The following is a 21,642-nucleotide window of genomic DNA, read 5'->3' as shown; positions in this document are numbered from 1 at the left end:
ATTTAGGGATTAGGGTTTGAGACAGTCACCTCCCTACAGAAAGTACCCTATATATTCTGTATATATTCTGTTTTACTGTCTCAATTTGATTTTTTTTTTCTATAGGGACATAGTTGAAGGTCCAGAATGAATGGGAGAGGAGAAGCTATGCAGCTCCTGTTCATCTCTGCTCTGAAGACACAGCTGATTGAGCAGTGCTTTGTTTCTGTCAGGGACGTATTTGCATTTTGGACACCCACATCCCTGACCACCTCTGAAGGTGGCTGGAGTGCTCAGGTATTTGTCTCTGAGAAAAATTTGAACCCTGTTCACATCTGCAGTGCTGTTCATTTAGAATTGGATTAACCCAAGGTTTACGTTAAGGGCAGGTATGAACGGGGCCAATATGACCATGTGTGAGATTGTGTATCTAAGCTTGTGTGTATGTGTGGGTGTGTGCATGTGTACCTGACTGCTGAAGTGCTGAAGGAGGAAGAAGAGCGAGTTGAGATGTAAGGGTAATGCTTGGTGTCCAACTTGTCATCAATTGCATCCTGCAAAGCCCACAAGAAAGCTAGTAAGTATATTCATACAGACACACAAACAATCAGAATCTTATCGTTACAAGAAACACGTAGCTCAATTTTTGTTTACGTGTTTGGACCATTTAAAAGCCCAGCTGTCATGTGAACATTTCATGATGAACCAGTCAAGAACTAGTCCAACATTTAAGAATGTGTTCTATTTTCTTTAGTTTTCCTTATGACAGCAAAGATAAACAGTTCATCAGACCAGAGAGACTGTAATAAGGTTTACCTCCATGATATCCTTGACTAAGGGTGTCCAGCGAGAAAGCTGGTAGGTCTGCTCACTCACACGCTCCTTCCTGTCCATCTTCTTCCCTCGGCGCAGGGTAGACTAAAACACAGGCAACCAGGTGAGCAAGATAATGCTAGAAGACAGGCTGTTAACTTCACCCTCCACCAACAGGCCACTTTATTAGGTACACTTGTATCTAACTTCATTCACCATTTTATCAGATTCACTTACCATATAAGTGCACTTTGTACTTCTGCAATTACAAGTTGTAGTCCAGCATAATTAGTATGGTTTGTCATTTGTTTGTCATCCTCAGAGGTCAGTTTCTTCCCTTAGGACAATGCTTTTGGTAAGTGGAATGTTGAAAGTCCAGCAGTGACACAGAGATGTTTAACAACTCCAGCAGCAGTGCTGTATCTGATCCCCTCATACCAGCAGAACACTAGCACACCACCACCATATCAATGTCACTGCAGTGCTGCCCAAACAATACCTGCTCTGTGGTGTTCCTCTAGTGGTCCTGACCACTGATGAAAAGGGTAAAAAGGGGCTAACAAATTATTTGATCGGATATCCTGGACAAGTCTAGATGCAATGTAGGAGTACCTAATGAAATGCTTAGTGAATGTATGGGAAGGACCTTCACTGCAGGATTGTGATGAAATACAGTCATGCTTATTTGGATATGGGGATTGGGACCACCTACAGACTCTATTCCTGAAAACAATTGGAGGATTGAAGGTGCTGCTTTTAGAAACTTCCTCAACCTCTAACAATCTGAATGCCCTTCAAGATGCTAGCAAGGATTCCTTGAGGCTAAGTCTTGGAGTGCTTTACTTCTCTGTAATCACTCTCAGAAGAGAATGAGTGCTTAGAGGCTAACTCACGTCTGTGATGATGGGCACGCCCAGGTGAGCCATGTTGGTGATGATTTCACTGTCCTCAGGAGGTATCTGAGCATGCTGGATTAGCTTATTCAGGTTCTCCTCTGTGATCCCTGAGTGACCACAAACAAACAGCAAGTCACTCCATGAAATCTAAAAGGACTACCAGCACTGTTTTCCTTAACAGCGTGCATCCATTTCCCTCACCATTCTTGAGGAAGATGTACAGCAGAATGATGCGAATCTTGTCGTAGGTGCTAACATTGGCGTCCAGCAGAATGGGCACGATGGCCCTCATGGGGTCCTTAATTTTCTCCCCTTCTGCATCTGTTCCCATAGCCAGATCCTACACAACAGCAGGGGATTACAGGGTAAATTTATAACCTTTGGTGAAGAAATTATACCATCTGGCATGAACTGGATTACAAGAGATTTTCTTTGTAAGTCACTTATATACTGTTAAGTCACTTATACGGTGTACAGCTACACTCTAGTTAACCCTAAAATCTGCGTAATCGTAGCTGTTTTTGCCAAGCGTAGTGATATTTGATATTAATTCCCATTTGGAGCTCAATTATCAGCACTATTTTGCATCTGTTTTGTGTCCATCAGTGTTCGCTTCCTACAATACCCAGCATGCTTTATGCAAATATGTCCTACAACCATTAGGAAGCCCCTCCCATAGTGCTAAAAAAATTAAGCTGCTAACCCACTGATGCAGAGGCTAATAGATACTTTCTTGCAGTACATTACTTATCCCTCTCTGACTTCTTTCTGCATTAGCGGAAAAAAAATTTCAAAGAGAAAATTTTCAGACAAAAAAAATTTCAATATTTTTTTCTCAAGTATCCACCCCACCTTCAATACATATCACCATAATGGGATTTCCTAGCCTTTAAACTGCAATATTTTTGTATAGAGACACTGTAGGAGGTGAGTAAACATGTTTGCACCAAATGTAGTACTGGATATATTTTTAATTTTGCCCCTTTAAATAGGATAAAAATAACTCTAGATGTTTATGGGCTAAAAATAATATCATTATCTAGTAATCATGTTGATTATTACACAAGTTAAAATTCTGATGAAATGTTTCCCGTCAATGCCTATCTTCGTACAAGCATGTGAGCCACAGTAGTGTGATGTTCCTGCATGAGTTACCTGCTCCACACGGCACAGCTTGTCCACAGTGCCCTGGTAGTGCTTCATGCAGTCTTCTGCCAGCTGCAGGTGAGTAGAGTACTGCAAACACAGAGATTTAGAGTTTAAAACTAATATCATCAGAACTATGCTTTTGATACATTCTAACCTGACTTTGGCAGAAAGAGACCCATCTGCACTGAACGTCCTCTCTCACCTTGCTGAGCTCTTTCTGATACTGCGGCATCTTTTTCAGCATCTGAGACAGATCCCTCATGGTGGTCTGAAAAACAGAGAAAAAAACAATAATGGTAAGATTAAACATGCGCGCACGCACACACACACCACACTTCTAGCCTGGGAGGGCTTTAATTTATATTGGGTCCTGGAGTGATTTCCTCTTTTATTGGGGCTACTAAGGGCATCGCCTGGCGTGGGTCTCAAAAAATATAATGTTAACATGTCACATGTTTCACCACAGCTTATTTGCATATCCCTCTCATCATCCATGGTTTCATATCATATCATATTCACCCACTCCTCAAACTCCAAAGCTGTTTTAAACATTAACGTTGAGAGCGAGAGACAGAGAGACTATCTATCTATATATATTTATATATATATATATATATATATATATATACAGTTTTATTTATATATATATATATATATATATATATATATATATATATATATATATATATATATATATATATATATAAAACGCTCATTAGAAAAAGAGAGACAACTACATGAAAAAAAAAAATCAGCCCTCGCCCCCATTGGGTCTGGACGGAGGCTTTACGGCACTCATAAAATTAACCTGATGGTTTGTTTTAGCGTGATCTTTTATAGTTAATATATTTTCTAGCTTCTATTTTAAGACTAATTTTACTGAACATTTTGAGTTTTACTCAACAAGTATCTGATTTTCCAGATAAATTTCATCTTGTGTTTGGGTTTTAACCACTGCTACTTGCTGCATTTAGTCTCCTAACATGCATATCAATATTAAACACTTCCTAAATGGATTGTCTTGATATGACCATGTGCGGCAAATATGTGAGTTCATAAAAAATAGTGATTTTTGTGGTCTGGATGCGACAGTTTTATTACTGAGGAGATGTGTAAAAATATTATGCCAGACATCCCCCAGACAGACTAATCCAATCCAAATAGGGTAATAATAAACAAATGTTCATTATAGAGATGCAAAAGCAGTTTATACAAAAGAAAGACAATGCCTTGACTCACTTAATGTCAAATATACAGCAAACGACACACACACAGAGCTCACTATGCTTCCCACCACTGTACTACAACTGTAACACGCAGTCTTCAGTGAGTGTGTACACATAACATTAAACCTTACGTTAACGTAGACGCTCAATTGTGTCTGTGCTGTGTCAGTAAGGCAATCAGTACTAATCCTGCTACCGCCTCAAAGAGGGTTTAAGATGAGTCAGCCAGCAGAGCTCAGATGGTTGCCAGCACACACTCATAAGCCAGGTTTTCATCCTGCTGTTCCTACAGACTCTCCTGCTGCAGAATATTCCCTTCACCCTCCCCTCCAATACCTTCTCTCCAGTGTTCATCCTTTTGCTGGCGGAGAAATCCTTCAGGGACTTTGTCACCTCCCTGTAAAAGAACAGACAGAACTGGAATGAGAATCTTCTTATCTTTAAATACAGGTCGAAGAGATGAGTAGAGGTGGAAAGAGAGAGAGATGAGGAGAAACAAGAGTGGGAAAAGAAAGCTGCTTTTGATAAAAGCATCTGCCAAATGAGTAAATGAGAATGTTAAGAATGTAAATGAACTGAGAAATAGGAATGAGGAATAGGGGAAAAAAAGGTGTTACTCACTGAGAAACCTCAGCAATGTGTTTGTGTCGCAGGGACACCCACAGGTCATCATCCTCATGCAGCAGGACTTCCTTCTCCCGCGAGTCTCCCATTCCACTGGTCTCATACCTGAGATACACCACAAAACGCTAAAGCTTCTGCATTTCTCAAATATTTCATCAAATACAGTCACGAATGAGGGCAAGACATTGCTAAATACAAAGTTAATATAAAAGCAATTACAACTGGAAAGCTTGTGTAGCTTTCAAGAAACCAGTACTGGGAAAAGAAATTAGACAAGAAAGACATAAAAGCAACAAAAATTGCAAATTAAAGAGGTTTCAGGTGTTCTCAGAACTATGGACTGGCCACCCCAGCGTCCAGACCTCAACCTCACTCGGTGTGCTTGGTTGGATTGTGAGAAGCAGAAAATGCAACCAACTTCTAAGACTGAGGTTTAGAGGTGTTAAAAGCATCCCTACAGATTTCTTTGAAAAGCTGAAAGCAACACTCCTGAAAAGAATGGAAGTTGCAATAAAGGCGAAGAGTGGAGCCAATAAACTGGAGTTGCACATGATTCTAAAATGAATAAGAAGACTGTAGAGCATCAAGAATAAAGGAAACATAAATTATAATAAAGTTATGCAGAATGTCTGTGGAGAATGCGTCATATTCCTAAAGCCAGATAACTAGATATTTATATACATATAAATTAACTGTATTTTATACTTTTGAATGATTGTCTGTTGTCTCTCTTCTGAGTTAATGATTCAATCTTAGCATTCAAGTCTGTCTCACCTGTAGACGTCGTTCTCAATGGGCAGCAGGTCGTAGGCCATAGCCTGGAAGGTCAGCTCATGCAGGACAGGGGAGACAGGGTCGAAAGCCCGGTCCAGAATGATGAGCTGAGACCGGGCCTTATCTGGACCCTGTGGACAGAAAAACGCAAGGAATACTATTCAATTAATAATAGCTAGTGATGTAAAAATGCATTGACCCAACAAGTGAATCATATTAGTTTTATTGTCAATGAATAATTAAATGTTTTAATTATAATGTTTATGAAACTGACTAACTCGCTCACTCACTCCATCACCAATGCTGAGCAGGCTAAGAATTTGCCACTAGAGGTGCTATTAGCAGCCTGCATTCTTCAAGAGCAGTGCTTCTCATCAATGACTCTGTGTTACACTGTGTCCTTGTTTGAAAATCATCCTGAATTATGCCAAAAAAATTAAATGGTCAAATTTGAGATTTCATGATTGTGCTGAATCACCTCCTAAGGACTCTGACCTATGATCTAACTCAATAATTCTGCGGTCAGAGATTTAAAACGGTCCGTAATATCCACAGCATCTAACAACCCTCCCGTTAGGCTTATAGTGTTGAAGGAAACAGGAGACCTTTCCTCACTCACCTCTCCCATTGTGGGGTCATCAGCCTTGTAGGCATCCAGTTTGTCCTGCACCAGCTGCGCTAGGGTGGCATTGTCTTTGTACTCGCTGTATTGATAGACAAGCAGACAAACAGGCAGTTAGACTGCAGGCTGCATAAGCAGCGCTTGTTTACTGTAGTCATGGTGATCACCAGTGGCTGTGTTCCAACATAACAATGAATAAGACCCCCTGTTCTTGCTCTCCAAAATGATAACTCATCTGTTGCTGCATAATGTAAACACTCCAGTTGTACCACCTCCACTACAAAGCCTTCATGAATACGGTTTTTCGTCCTGGATTGCACTAAAGCAGAATACAAATCAGGGATGGCCATGAAAAATCAAGTATTGAGCTGATGGCTAGATATTGGTCCTGCTAAGGTTACTGTTTAATTGTCTTTAATCGAGTCACTGCTTGAATATTTATTTTATGGAATAAAGTCTCTTTCTGGTTTTCAAATTATGGTGAATTTTGCCTGGAGCAGAAGGCTGCAGCAGTATTGTTCAAATATATCATGGTACAAGATGATCTTTAAGCTAGTATTAATTAAATTACTCAACCCTTTTTTCCGCTATGTGTCTTACCCTCGGTATCGCACAGCAGGGTACTCCTTCAGTGTGGCACACAGAGTAGCCAGCTGCTCAGCTAGCCTCTCCATCACTGGGTTCTTCATCTGGGTCTTGTGTGGGCTGTAGAAACTCTGGAAGGCATCAGGATTGTCCAGAGAGAAAACCTAAAAACGCGTACATTTATTAGTACATGCTTACTACACAAACATCATGTGTTATTATTGTGTATATGAACAGCTGGACTGCAAAGTGGACATTAATGATGGAACAGGACAAAACAATATCAATAATAATCATAAAGTCATAATTTTGTCACAGTTTCAGTGCCAGTGCAGTATTAAACTGGACTGAACATGTATAAAAAGCTGTGAGACACACTGAAATCATATTACATTGACACAGTTGGGTCAGTTGGGTACAAATTTAGCAGTACCATTCAGACCAGGTTGGTTTTGGTCTCAATCTCACGGGTGTGGGTCAAGTTTGTGCTTTAATCTAATGTCTGTGAAGACCTCTAGTCCTTACACATGATTTGCAGAGAGAATGACTTCCACTGTTAAAAGACAATAAGGCTACACTGTTATCAAAATTCAGAAGATCTGAAATGGTATCATCATTTGGTTTTGACTGCAGTACATCATTATAGCTGTTAACCATCACACCCCTACTAGAGACTAGTTTATGAATTGCATAGTTAAAAAATCCTGAAAACCCTTTCTTTCTTAGTTTCTCTTGCTCTGTCTTTGTCCACTCTCTCAGTGATTTGCTCTGACAGGCGGTTCACAGTGACAGAGTGAGTCTCCAGCTTTTCCTTCCTGTCTTTGTGTTTCCTGCACTCCCTTCCCTGCCATATCACTCTCCTCTCTCCACTTCTTTTCCTTTCTCATTCTGTCCTTTCCTTTCTCTGCTCCTTCTCCAGCCCCTTCCCCCATCTATCCAGTCACATGACCATCCTTCTGTTCAGCAGATGGGTTCCCCTTGATGCCGACTCCCCCTCATAACCTCTTATGATTGGAGGTCAGTGGGAGCGGATGCTGCAGTAGCCAATGACGCGGCTATGAAGAGGCGGGTCAGAGTGAGGTTGCAAAGCTGCAGCATCACGCCAGGAGCAAAGCACAGCTCCTCTGACTCCACTGAATTAATCATTGCAGACAGCATCAGCAGCAAAGCATTGTGGGCCACACTGCCTGCATTCACCCTCCAGCCTCAGAGCTCTTCTGGAACTCTATATATGTGGCCAAAGAGAGCCTCATCAATGAGCTCTCAGTCAGTCGTGCATCTATTCGTCTTTGCTTTACTCTCCCTCATTGCCACTCTACCTGAACTCATCTTTCTCTGAAATACTGTTTATTATGCCATGCTAATTCCACTGCAGAACACTTAGTTTACTAGGTTGGCACTTCCTTTTGTCCATTTCCTCCCTCAAACTGAGCATGTCCACTGTGTACTAGCCATTTTAATGCAGATAGCATGTTTATATTGAAATGACACATGATGTAGTGTAGAGTTAATACCTCAATGATGTGAAGTGTAAAACGCTACACAGTGCTTGTGCTCTGCAGTCGCAGACTGCCTTAAGAGGAGCCATCGTGGGCTGCTTTGGAAATTTTTCTCATTTTTTACGCAAGTGAGATGTCTTCTATCATCAGAATGGCCAAAAACCACCTACGTTAAACAGTAAAGGGCCACCTGACTCACATCAATTAACCAGCCACAGGCCATTGTTTTTGTGTGATGTGTACGGCAAAGTAGCTTAAAACAGGGCTACAACACATAAGGATATCTCTTTTACTGACTACTATCTTCTTCATCCAGAACCTCTAAACGTGATGCCGTGAAATTCAGAAATCTTTATCAATCCAGAAAGCAAGCTTACGAAATTTGTTTCCCATCAGAAAACTGTTCACACTGATGTGCGGAGAGACCGTCAGAGTGCATCTACCAAAAATGCTGATACTTGCGGCCAGGTTAACATGCGAAAGACACCGGTCACTCTGAGTATGTGTGGGCAGAGTGTCTGAGGCTGAGATTGTTATATCTAGCTTTAGCTGGACAATTTTGGCTAGCTAGTAACCTACGCAAGATTCAAGTCATTTCCATTTGGTGCATGTTCAATCTGACCAGACAAAAATCTAGCCACTAGAAATGAAAGTACAGATAGTATAATATAGTGCACTGTGCGCAAACTGGGACATTTCAATGTCTCAATGTTTCAGAATTCACCAGGGTCAGATTATTCTTTTGTCTTCCTTGTTTCTCACCTGCGACTCGTAGGGCAGGAAGGCAATGTTGATCTCATTCAGGGTCTTGACGCACTTGGAAGCCCGACTCTTCACCAGCTCGTTGAATAAGGGATCCGGGCAAGCTGAAGACCAAAAACAGAGCTCAGAGAACACCTTTATCAACACTGCTTAAATTACATCCCAGCTTACCGAATATTCTCAAAAGTCAACCACTGTTTATATATTGTGTATGATGGTAAGGCCAGTATTAAATAGCTGTTATTTAAAGTAACAAATTGAACAGAATTTAGCTTCTTTCACTTTTCACTTCTTTCACTTTTGCACAATATCTAAAACAATATTTAAAGATCTTATTTCGTGTATTACAAAAATGTGTTTATTCTGAAATAAACTGGAATGGACATTGCAAAACAGTAGTCACATTTTAAAAAGGCTATGAAAAGACTATCTAATGCTAATATGTTTTTATTCACTGATTGCAAAAATAAACAATTTGGGAAAGAAACAAGAGGGAAATGAATCAAATGAAATAAGCAAGCCGACATCTAGTCAGCTACTTGTTGCACTGCAGCTTACACACTGGTTATTGTTGTTCACAGAATCTCTTTAAGTGGTCTTTTTATGATACATTGTTCAGATAGTTCTGAAGAGTTCTGAAGTAGGTAGTACTGAAGACATGCACAATGTACTCATAAAATCATTGTGGCATAATCATGATAATACTCTCATATTGCCCACCTCTGTCCATAGTATTATGCTAATGGCCAACAATGTCTTCTGATACTCACAGTCAGTGAAGAACACATGAGCTGCTTTGTATTTTGATGAATGGGGATCTTTGAAGTCGCCGATTAGGGTCCGCACAGACTGAAAAAAAGACATTCAAGAACATGAGGGTTGCATAAAGTGCATATATGCGTGTGCGCTCATGTTGCCATAGCAGCCATGTTAATGCAAAATCCGAGGTTGTTTTGCGTGGGCTGAGTCAATACTGTGTTTGGTGATGTGCTGCTTCATACAGCGTGTGACATATGGTCAGTGTGAGCCGTGTGAACAGGCGGCGTCCCTGCTGAGTGACTAAAGATAGACGGTGTGAAAAGACGTACAGCTCTGAGCTGCGGCGCTATGGAGCCTGGCTGTGTGTTTGCTCTGTCAGTCTGAATCATTATGTGTTTCTGCACGTCTGTATTTATTGTTCATTTCGATTTTTCTTTCTTCCAAGGTGCCGCTTTGCAAGTGTACATGTTTGTGGCGCATACCTTCTCAGTGGGTGTGATCAGGTAAATGGTCTCCAAGGTCGGGAGCGGCTCTCTCCGTTTGTTTATGTCCTCGACGACTGAAGTGGGGCAGAATTGCATGGTAAAAGGGAGAGAAAGCAAAAGAGATGCTCATTAGACTGCTCATTTGGCCAAAAAAAATGTAATTTACAAAGTCTTAAGTGCAATAATATATGACTTCAGACACATTACATGACAGCTATGCTTGCACAATTAAAGAAGCAAAAGCTCTGTCCACCAAATATGTCTTGTTTGACTATACAATGGGATAAATTTGATCTTTTCACCAAACTATCACTTGAAAGGCATGTTCCTAGTTTTAGCTCAGGAATCATGTTTATACACCGATCAGTCAAAGAGTGTAGAAGCAAGGAGGTGGTCATAATGTTATGTATGTCCACTTTATCAGCTCCACTTACTATATAGGTGCACTTTGTAGTTCTACAATTACACACTGTAGTCCAACTGTTTCTCTGATACTTTGTTAGCTAGCATCTCTGACTTTACATCTACAAGGTGGACTGACAAAGTAGGAGTGTCTAATAGAGTGGACAGTGAGTGGACACAATGTTTAAAAACTCCAGCAGCACTGCTGTGTCTGATCCACTCATACCAGCACACTAACACGCCAACACAACGTCAGCGTTACTGCAGTGCTGAGAATGATCCACCACCCAAATAGTACCTGCTGTGTGAGGGTCCATGGGGGTCCTGACCACTGAAGAACAGGGTAAAAGGGGCTAACACAGTATCAGAGAAACAGATGGACTACAGTCTGTAACTGTAGAACTACAAAGTGCACCTATACGGTAAGTTGAGCTGATAAAATGGACAATGAGCATAGAAACAAGGAGGTGGTCATAATGTTAGGCCTGATCAGTGTAAATGTGTATGGCAACACAAAAGTGTCAAGAAGAGCAGGGTGACGTACTTGTGACGCCTTCTGTCATAATGTCAGTCATCTTGCAGCAGGAGGACAGCATCCTCATGCTCAGCTGATCCACTACCAAAGCCTAAAAAGACACCACAGACAGGTAAAACACACACAGGATTTAGTGTACACATGTAAGAAGGGAAAACTAACTTGGTTACTTTATTTTGAGCTATTCCTCAGACTGATTGTACCTCAGTGTTTAATTGGAGAATGTCTGCCTACTTCTAGACACTCATGTTAAGGAAGTGCTTCTAATAAAAGTAGCTCATTTTAAAGCTTAGTATTTTCTAAAAGAAATATCGACACTTGTTGATACTCAAGGTTTCAGTATCCATATCAGGAAGGGGGAAAGTGGTATTATGCCATCTCTAGCTGGACAATAGTGTAAGTGTGTCACAGATGCAATGCAATTAAAACAATATGATCTCCCTGGCTGACCTTCCATTTATACAGATTTCTTATAGTTTGTGACATGCACTGATATAATTTATAGAACTCAGGTCCATTTGTAGAAGTGTGCCTTCAGCTAGTTTAGTGCAGATTAAATTTTTCCTTTCCCTTTTTGGACTAATTTAAACGGTGACAATTACGCAAAATGCATGAATGCATGAAATTGCATGAATGTATGAGTCTTACCTTCCATTCTCCCTTCTTCTTCACCTTCTTGATCACATCATTCATAATCTCTGTAAAGGAAGAAGAGTGTGTGTTTTCAGTGTTTTGCTGTGGTTCTGCTGACAATCACAAACCAGTAAGATCTAGTGCAGTTATGAAGCATTTGATTACAATGGATAACGATACTCAGAACTATCAGAACAAAACATACTTCTATAATAGCATTTTTTTCATGTAGAACAACAAAACGTTAACTTATAATGCACGTTAATGTAAGAACAATTTTTTCTGAAGTATTTCTGGACTGTTTCTGTTTGTCCATTATGGAGTGTGGATGGGTGGATGGATGGATAGATATTAAGAAAAGTATATGTATTTGCATATTTACATAGCATATAAGACTGATTTGTTGTATTTTTCCCACAATGTAAACACATTTTAAAATAAAACAAAACAACAAAAACAGATACAAAGTATATAATTGAGCCTTTAACATATGGCTATATATAGGCAGTTTCCCAGACACGATTACACCTAAACCAAGAAAAACATCTGACTGTAAATGGCAGTTTAGTCCAAGACTCGGCTTCCATGTCCACAAAAACCAGCTCATACCCAAGCCGGTTTATCCAAATGTTGTGGACCAATTCAGTGTAACTTCACTGATTTCATCAAATGAACATACAGAACTCCACCATGAGTTCGTCTCTCTCTGCTATTTTATTCTGTGCCTCCCTGCTCTGCCGTCGGTAGGAAACAGATTGTTTCTGTATGTAATGAATGACATTAATAAAAGGGTTGGACAAATAAGCATTTAACACACACACACACACACACAGAGACTAATTACATTCATTGTTGTCCCGTCATCGGTGATATGACAGAAGTTCCAATGTTTCCTATCACCGCTCTATCAACTCACGGCAGTTCACTCTCATACATAAACATCCCCCACCCCCATGCATCTGCTCTGTATGACCACCCTGGTAGCTTTCTTACTATGGCCTGTTTGAGCCTGACTGTGCCCACCCATCCTCACATTAATGTGAAGTGTGTGTGTGTGTGTGTGTGTGTATATATATAAAAGAAGAGAGGGGGAGAATCACATCATCTTTGCATTTTACTGTCTGTGAGAGACTTTTCACATTTGCTGACTTTTTTTTAATTCTTAATGATTTGCAATGATTACACAGCAGCTACTATAAAGGAACTCATGTTAATGAGATGCAGTTCAGCCAGTTAAAAGATCACAGAAACGCTAAAGTCAAACCAAAAGTCTTCTTAAAATAAATAGTAAGAAGGGCAGAGGTTTGATTCCCTGGCTGGGTGATGAAGGTGCATTCTGTGTGGAGTTTGCATGTTCTGTGAATGTATGTGTCTGTGGGTCTGCCATGTTGATGATGGACTGGCAACCTGTCCAGAGGGTTACCTGCCCTCCGCCCAATGAGATTTTATATATATATAAAGGTAAAGACTGGACACACTAAATACTTAAAGTAATATATTTAGTTTTTGAGGCTTCTGTGTAATTTTCTGTTTCTTTTCCGTTTTTGGAGTTTTTTTCCCCGATGCTAAAAAATTTATTTTACCAATATTTAACTAACCAGAACTGTAACTTAATTAAATATTAAAATTTAGATTTATTTTCATTTTGGTTATTTCTGGCTATAATCTTCTTGAATACACTAAGCTAAATATTGTCTTTGGACAATACACACTTTTGTTATTGAGTGTACTTCAGTAGGATTGAGCGCATTGTTCAGTGCCAGAGACTGTATCTAAAGAAAGCAACAATTTAGAAATGAAGCGTGAAGCTATTGTGGTTTACTGTTGCCAAAAAAAGGCAAATCATGCACAAGCTGGGTGCCATCGCTTTCAGCCATTGCTCGAAAACATGCTTGTGCCAAAGCTGCAGCGAGGAAAACAGGAAAGAATCAGATCAGAGAGCTCAAGGACAGAAAAACAACAGAATTTCCAACAAAGTCCAACGGCAATGCCATGGAGAGCACACAGCATGTCGCAATATCTTCACTATCAGTCTCTCTCTAACATGCTGATTTTGAGATTGCGCCGAAGGACTGATCTGTGCTTTACAAGGTCATACAACACTGGATCATTGAGAATTTAATCTGGGTTCAATTAAGGTGGCTTATTTGTGCCTACTTGCCGATGCTGCTACAAAAATAGTAATGCATTATTGTAACAATATGAATAAAATATCACTGCTAGCACTTTTGTTTCTACACCACTTGCAATCACTGCCCTCAACATTATCAGAACATTTCATGACAAATGGGATGATAGATATTGTCCAAACTTAATATAAGCTTGTTATATTAACATACATTAAACCGCCCATGTCATACATTTTCCTTGTGCTTTATTGTTCCCTCTGATGTTCATTCATGACATTTGTATGCATCTATGTACCAAAACCAATCATAATTGGTTTTTACATGTGCATTTTCAAACCTCTCACTATCACGTAGAATTAGACTGTTTTCATTACTGTCCCGTTAAGACTTATGTATGTGAATGAGCTCTGGTCTGATTGGCTGCCCTGTGCTGTGCCTCGTTCAAATCAAAAAGCAGTCCAAGCTGAAACACTCCTTATAACTTCAGCATGAATGGGTGGGGCTAAATTGCTCTAGGCTAAATAGCTGAATATATGTAAATATGTTGTTTACTGTGACATCACAAAACATTCTAAACAGACTGTTTTTGCAAACAGGGGGGATATTCAAGCTATTTTAATTTTTTAAAAAAAGTGAGGAATATTCCGTTTTCCACTGTATTTTCCCTATAAAGTTAAGCACATTTTTTTGCTTCTTCTGTTAAGATATTGTTTCTATGATACAAAGTTACATATCACTGTCATTAACACAATTATATCTTTTGATTTCACTTACTTTTGGCAATAACAGTGTGGACATGATATTTGAAACAAGCAAACTAATGTTCTCTCTCTCTCTCTCTCTCTCTCTCTCTCTCTCTCTCTCTCTCTCTCTCTCTCTCTCTCTCATGGTCACTCACTGATTTGCTCTTTTTAAGTAATCCTATCATTCAGGGATTGAACTGAGGCGGTCATGCTTGCATGGCGAGGCCACTATTAGCCTGATCGCTGCGCTAGCCATCTGGCCGCAGTGTTACAATAAATAATCTCCGGCTCTGTTTGCAGTTTGACATTTGGAGCACTGCAGTGAGGCAGAGTTAAGCCCTTCACTGGCTCGAACAGCTCGCTCTCGCTGGCTGCAGATGGATTATAGCTGTTGATACACAGGGCAGGTTTCAGTGAATGGCGGAGATTAGCGAGCCGTTTAAAGGCTGAAGGGACAGTCAGCGTTTATTCAACTCATTTCTAGTCATTTATGTGAAAGGAGGCAATCCTACTCAAATAATGAGCCACTGTATGTGAACTGCACATCTATTACAAACGTGACTGTCATATCACTGATCTCCTGTGACTGTCACCGCAAAGAATGGCCTTCCATTTTCCACAGGCCCACGGATGGCCTGTTCCCTTGGCCTGTATTTGCTGCTGCTTTCCTTTTTGCCATTCTTTATCCTTCCTTCCAGCTTCTATTAAATGTTCTGTTATTACATTTATATTACATTTAATTTTATTATTAAACCAGAGGTGCGGATAGCCTCTGGATAGCCACAGCGCTGCAGAGATTAGTGTATTCCCTCAGCCATACTGATACAACTCCTAAAGGCTTTGCTAATTAGCTGCTTAGTTGAAGCAAGAGTGTATAATGAGCAATACTAAACTGTGCAGAGCTGTGTCCCACCAGGACTGGAGTCTTACCACTGTGCCTTAAGCAGTTTTTGTTTTGGCACACTTTAGTCTCTCATACTGTTGGCACTGAGGCTGGCACCAGCAAAAAGAATGCATTATGTACTTTATCAAGATAAAATTTTCTGAGACCTTTTTTGATGGCACTGATTTATGGATAAATTTGTTAAAGCAGCACTATATAATTTATGTTTGTTAAAATTAAAATAAATAGCATTACTAAGTCAGGAGGAAAAACACTAAAATATGTAATAAAATATATTATACCTGGAACCCTGCAAGGCTGTTCACTACAAGAGCTCAAATGCAAAATCAACATTATACTGATGAAGATATTATGACAATAGTAGTCAGACCTGGGCAATATGACAACATTTATCATTATTGAACATACTTCAACTGTATGGTTGAATAAAAAGATATATCCAATCCAATATCCAATATTTATTATGTACACATCTGTCAATGCCAATACAAATATGTAAGTAAAATGTAAATTGCTAGACTTTAAACTTAAGTATGATTAGCTGGTAGGTTGTTTATTTTAATCAATGGCATGATGACAGCTGTCTGTTATTTTCACTAGAGACTAACTGTATTATTAGAAATGTGCTGTTATATCTAGTTTCTGTTTGGTGATGGTGGGGTTTGATAAACCGTTATTCAGCTAGAGTCAGGTTTCTACACAATTCTGTCAGGATACAGTTGGATCAAAATTTCATGCTTGATTAAATCTCTAACTGGCAGTCCACTGAGTTTAAGCCTTTGGCTTGAAAAAAAAGATATGCTCCTCTTTTTTGAAAATGAAAAGCCGTGTTCTTAATTTATAGAAAAGAATCACACTTAAATTGCTATATTGAAGTATTGATCAGAAAAACCTAAATTAGATATTTTGTCCAAATTGTTCAGCCCTAGCTCTAACCAACATACTGTGGTCTATGAAACATGGCCTGTTTCAGGCTTCTCCTGCAGTTTCCTTCGCTCCATTTTTTTCTCATGGCCTGTATTTCTCTCTAATCTCAGCCTCGGCTCAACCCCATGCCAGGTCCAAGCCAGCCTCAGACAGATATACAAGCAACAGACTATCTAGGGTCAGAACTCGGCAGTAATTTGTAGCACTGAAAACATGCAGTGTGACCCTTCGCCAGTCTTTAACTGTCTTTCTCATTACTTTGGTCCCATCTATCACAGAGTGTGCTCAAAATGATGGTGTGCAGGGGCTGCTGATACAAGCCATACATCTCATTTTAAGAATTCAATGTCTTAACGAAATAAAACACACTATTACAACATATGAAAGTGATTTATGTGTCGCTACAATCAGCATGTTAAAAAAGCAGAATACTTACATAATCTAAGAACAAACGAGGCAGAATGCATTTGAATCATTCATGGCTTCTGGCCAATTGACAATCTGCTATTTCATTTTATGCTCTCGATTTGAGGAGAGGAAGTGCTTGATTGGTATAGTGTAGTGCGTATTACCTCTGCCTCCTATGCTGTAGACTGGGGTTTGATCCCCTGCCTGGAAAAGCACCCTATGCCATACCAATAAGAGCCCTTGGGCAAGACTCCTAACACTACCTTTGCCTCCCTGTGTAAAAAAAAATATCTAATTGTAAGTCCCTCTGGATAAGAACGTCTGTTGGCTTATCAGAAAATCCTGCCATCTAAAGCAAATTATCAGTTCCCTACACAAGAATGTATTTGAACCCTTTAATAACTGAATAACTAAAGCTAAAGTAAACATGTGGCCTTGTTCAGAAGGACTGAGCTTAAAAAAAAAAACTGTCAGCCAATTTTGCCAATTCTAATTAAAGCCAAAATAAATTTGTTGTTTTGTCGGTTTATGGTCAGAAAGGCATGTTCTCTATGTCTTTTGTGAGAATGTTACTAGGAGCTTCATGAAGGCTTTAAACATTCAAATAAACTTTTTGCATTTAACTGTGAAATGTTTCTTTTGGTTTGATGAACATTTCAAATGTCAAATTTTATTTTGACAGCCATACAGTCCAGGTAGAGCTTAGTAGCTCCACAACAATATAACAATAAGTGAAAGAATGGTTACATTAATCTACCATCATAAAAACCTTTGGAAACAAACAAAACCAATAAAAACAAACATTTGTCGACACTAGTGAGACAAAACTATGTATATTCTGTTTTTATATTCTGCCCCTTTTCACTTTGTTTTGTGTTGCTTCACATTATAAAATTTTAAAAGAATAAACTCACAGGTGTGTGTGTGTATATAGCTGTTGTTTTGCCATTATTCAGTTTTTGACATAATTTGAAATGACCTGTCGCCCTTTACACTGTGTGTAAATTTCATGATGAATGAAGCAAAAGAAATGAATTCTGGTTCCATTGACTTACATTAAAAAGTTATCATTTTGGAGATTTTGATCCGGTTTTGATCTGGTTTTGATACGACAACAGTGATGCATGCATATATATATATATATAATGTACATATATACATAGCTCATTCAGTTGCTGCTTTGTTCCTTTGTCTATTCCAATATTAATAGTCCCAGTGGAACTGTATCATGATAATACTGTCATGGGGCCTGTAGGGATTCCCACCTCTACTTGTGTACCAGACAGTTTTCATTTAATTCTACATTTTCATCTTTGTTCCATTCTATTTACAGAAGTTTATTTTGTATTCAGATGTAGTTTCAGTAGAAATTTATGGCCTGTTAAAAAATAAACATTGTTTTGCTCATTTCAAGACATGCACCTACACAAACGCCTGCCCTTCTTGTCTCCTCCACACAGAGAAAATGACAGCGGCTGCCCCAGAGTCAAACACCAGAGACCCATTGAGAAGAGAGGGAGTAAAAGGAGTCAGCAGAGGTCAACACATTAAGGATGGAGAAAAGTAACCACTGTAGAGATTGTTCTTCCTCTGCCTGGTAACACAACAAAGCAGCTGTCTTTGCTGTCTAAATAGAGCTTGGTGTGTAGGAGAAACCTGTGGGTGAGCTAAGGAAATAGTCCGTTTCTGAGTTGTCCAACTACTGGCACTCAGATTAAGCATGTAGAGTCAGTGAAGTCTGCCTCACTGCAGTTTTAGCCTGCTGTCTGTATTCGTGTCTGACTCTTCAGGGTACAGGATCATTATGTAATGCTGGTGGCACACTGTTATCAATATGTAGATACTGCTGTACTCGGTGCCAGTCATCACTCAACCCAGTGCTGTCTCTAAGTGTCAGTCAGTCAGTAGAGCTGCAAGTTACACACAAAAAGCAAACTACTACACTGATATTATACTGCTACACACTGTTATTGCTATATGCCTTGCAATATAATAACTTACTAGTGGAGTTAATCCAGTATGAAATTATTAATGATCAGCTATCAGTTATTATTTTGACTGAAATATTTTTTATTTTGTGGATCATGTGGATGCCTTGATTCATCCAGCCACCAAAGAATGTCTGTGATTGGTCAGAATCAGAATCCTTTATTGATCCCAGAGGGAAATTGCAGTTATTACAGTTGCAACCATTTGTGTAAAAGAGTAAACACTTTAATCATTTTAAAAAAAACAGAAATTTGCAATATGTACGCGAGATTTAAGTTCTTATGAATACAGTAAAGTGGCGGTGACAGTGATAATAAATATGAAACATCTTGTATGAAGCAGTTCAAATTATTGCACCTCTAAGTTATTGCACACATAATTATTGTTATTATTACACATATGAACAGTACAGTTAGGTATTGAGGTATTAATTATTCAGGATGCTCACAGCACACAAGATATTCATCATCCGACAACAGTGATGTGCATGCATCTATAGATAGATGGATATATAGAGAGAGAGAGATTGGTCAGAGGCTTTTCTGCATATTGCAGACTTCCTTGAAAGGAAATTGTTTTAATTTTCCACTAATAACAATTTTGTGAGAAGACTTTGTCAGTGGTAATTTAAATAAGTGCTGATATTACACAAATGATCGTTCTATCATGCCATGTTTTTACCTTTATTTAACCACACTCCTTGTATGATCATTCCAGTCTTAATTGGTTAGTTAACAATGTATGTAATAGAATAAAGAAGACTGAATTATTGGATATACAAACTAATTAACAATATACATACTTTAAATGCCACTTAGAAATGTTATAGTTTAGATTTGCAAACTGGCAAAAAATGCTGGGGGGTATGCAAATGAAACAAGGAAATATGAGATCTGCAATCTGGTAGAGAGTAAAATGGATGTGTTTGTTCAGAAGAAGGGGGCCTACACACTGAGCCAAATGATGTTGAGCTAGTATTACATACCACCCCTGCTAACAGTCTGTTTTCTGCAAAGATGGCAGGTAATACTGTTAACATCCACTGATTATCTGCATTTATTTGGTCTGTTAACCAAAACTTGACAAAATATTACAAAATGTATATGTTATTATGTAATATTAGAAGCTAGCCCAGTTGGTAACTGTATGGTAACGTATATCACCATAAGGGAAAATGTAAACTATAAGGCTTTGTAAGGCTCACATGGTATTTCAATTTGGATCATGATATTATTAATCATGATAATTCTGTCTACATTTACATTATTGAGCAAGTACACTGTTTAAAGTGTTTTCACTGGACGTTTTAATGTCAGAGTAAATTGTCACGCCTGCTGATAGGATCCATTAGATCCTCAATCAGCAATGAACAGATTAATTCAAACATGTAGAGAAAGAGCTGTTTTATTCTGTTTGTAGGTTTTGCTGATAGTCAGTAAATAGAAAATAGTTCAGTTTCCAGTTAGCTTAGACAGTCACGGCAAGTCACTCAAGTACTACAACACTACCTTCTGCCATTCTGTGGTGTTAGAAGCCTGTTACTCATTTTTGGTCAGGATAAATTAAACCTACTTTTGCCTATTTATTGATCTTCTAAGAAGCTATTATTTAATGCTAATGTTTAGTATTGATGTGGTAATGGAAAAAAGAGCCATCAGCTAATACACATCAATTTTTTTATTGTGATTGGGCCAGCTGGGAATCAGTAGGGAGGAGGGAGGACAGGGTGCAGGTGTTTTCACCAGGGTGCAGTGCTGTGTGCCTGAAGAGAAACAACCAGCTGTCTTTCAGTCTCTCACTACCACTCCCTCTTCACTCACACACACACACACACACACACACACACACACACACACACACAACCACTTACCCATTTAACCTTTCAAACCCTGCTGACATGCTCAGCATTGACATCTGATATAATCCTCAGCATTCTACTGAAATATCATATATATTGTTGCCGTCATATAAAAACATTAAGCTATGAACAGACAAAAAACATTCCAAATTTACTTGGAATAAAATCATTACATTCAAAAAAATTCTCCTCAAATATGTTTATATTTCAAAAACCTGAGGCTTTGTTATGACATGATATGTTAACTACATGAAAGGGGAGATATATTGTCAGTTTGTGGCTGTGTAGAGTGATAACAGTACACACATACACATCTATATACATACAGTAACTAGCTGCGTGTAATTCTGCTGTGTCTTAGTGCATGGTTTGTGAATTAAAATAAAGAATGCACGATCAGAACCAACATCATAATCGGCGGATTTCCACTCCAAACACGCAATCCCCAATCAGCCAAATTATTGTCTGTAGCATTTTTGTGATGTAAATGACATGAGGCAGGTGAGAGTGCTGTATGTGTCATAGCATCATTTTACACCCAGTTGCCTCTTACTTTCAGTGTAGCACTTTATTTGATTCATGTTATTCAATTAGCCAACTACTACTATTTACAATTTTAAATGGCATTTTGGTCCATTAAGGAACAAATAATGTTGTTTATATTGTGACTTTGACTAACAGAAACATGAAAATGTGTTTTGTGTGTTTACTTGAAAAAAAAAAAGAGTCTGTGGCAGTTTTTTCCGTAAAGAAACAAATCAGTCAGGAAAATTCATGATGGGTCCACCTCTAATTAGTATGTATAGAATGCTGGGTGAATCGAGTGCTGTAGACTGTATGACCCCAACACTCTCTCATGCGAGCCTTTAGATTTAACTCTCTGCTGTCCACAGCTCCCCAGGGGCTTTCACCTCGCATATCATGACCCACTTTCATTTCAT

At 39.0% G+C, this 21,642-nt stretch overlaps 1 protein-coding gene across 2 annotated transcripts in view; it reads right to left on the bottom strand.

Moving 5' to 3' along the window:
* stxbp1a (syntaxin binding protein 1a) overlaps positions 1-21,642 on the bottom strand; it is a 41,220-nt gene that overhangs the window by 7,744 nt on the left and 11,834 nt on the right. For both annotated transcript variants that reach the window (XM_017714559.2, XM_017714567.2), the window contains exons 2-17: positions 11,759-11,808; positions 11,120-11,201; positions 10,171-10,247; positions 9,700-9,778; positions 8,930-9,033; positions 6,684-6,832; positions 6,081-6,165; positions 5,462-5,592; positions 4,685-4,792; positions 4,400-4,460; positions 3,040-3,105; positions 2,844-2,924; positions 1,890-2,028; positions 1,686-1,795; positions 796-897; positions 448-533 (exon numbers count right to left, since the gene is read on the bottom strand). In XM_017714559.2, coding sequence (XP_017570048.1) covers positions 448-533; positions 796-897; positions 1,686-1,795; positions 1,890-2,028; positions 2,844-2,924; positions 3,040-3,105; positions 4,400-4,460; positions 4,685-4,792; positions 5,462-5,592; positions 6,081-6,165; positions 6,684-6,832; positions 8,930-9,033; positions 9,700-9,778; positions 10,171-10,247; positions 11,120-11,201; positions 11,759-11,808 — 1,510 coding nt within the window. The remainder of the gene's footprint in view (positions 1-447; positions 534-795; positions 898-1,685; positions 1,796-1,889; positions 2,029-2,843; positions 2,925-3,039; positions 3,106-4,399; positions 4,461-4,684; positions 4,793-5,461; positions 5,593-6,080; positions 6,166-6,683; positions 6,833-8,929; positions 9,034-9,699; positions 9,779-10,170; positions 10,248-11,119; positions 11,202-11,758; positions 11,809-21,642) is intronic.

The sequence above is a fragment of the Pygocentrus nattereri genome, chromosome 16 (assembly GCF_015220715.1).
Source record: "Pygocentrus nattereri isolate fPygNat1 chromosome 16, fPygNat1.pri, whole genome shotgun sequence".
Classification (NCBI taxonomy): domain Eukaryota; kingdom Metazoa; phylum Chordata; class Actinopteri; order Characiformes; family Serrasalmidae; genus Pygocentrus; species Pygocentrus nattereri.
This window is presented reverse-complemented; position numbering and strand designations above follow the sequence as displayed.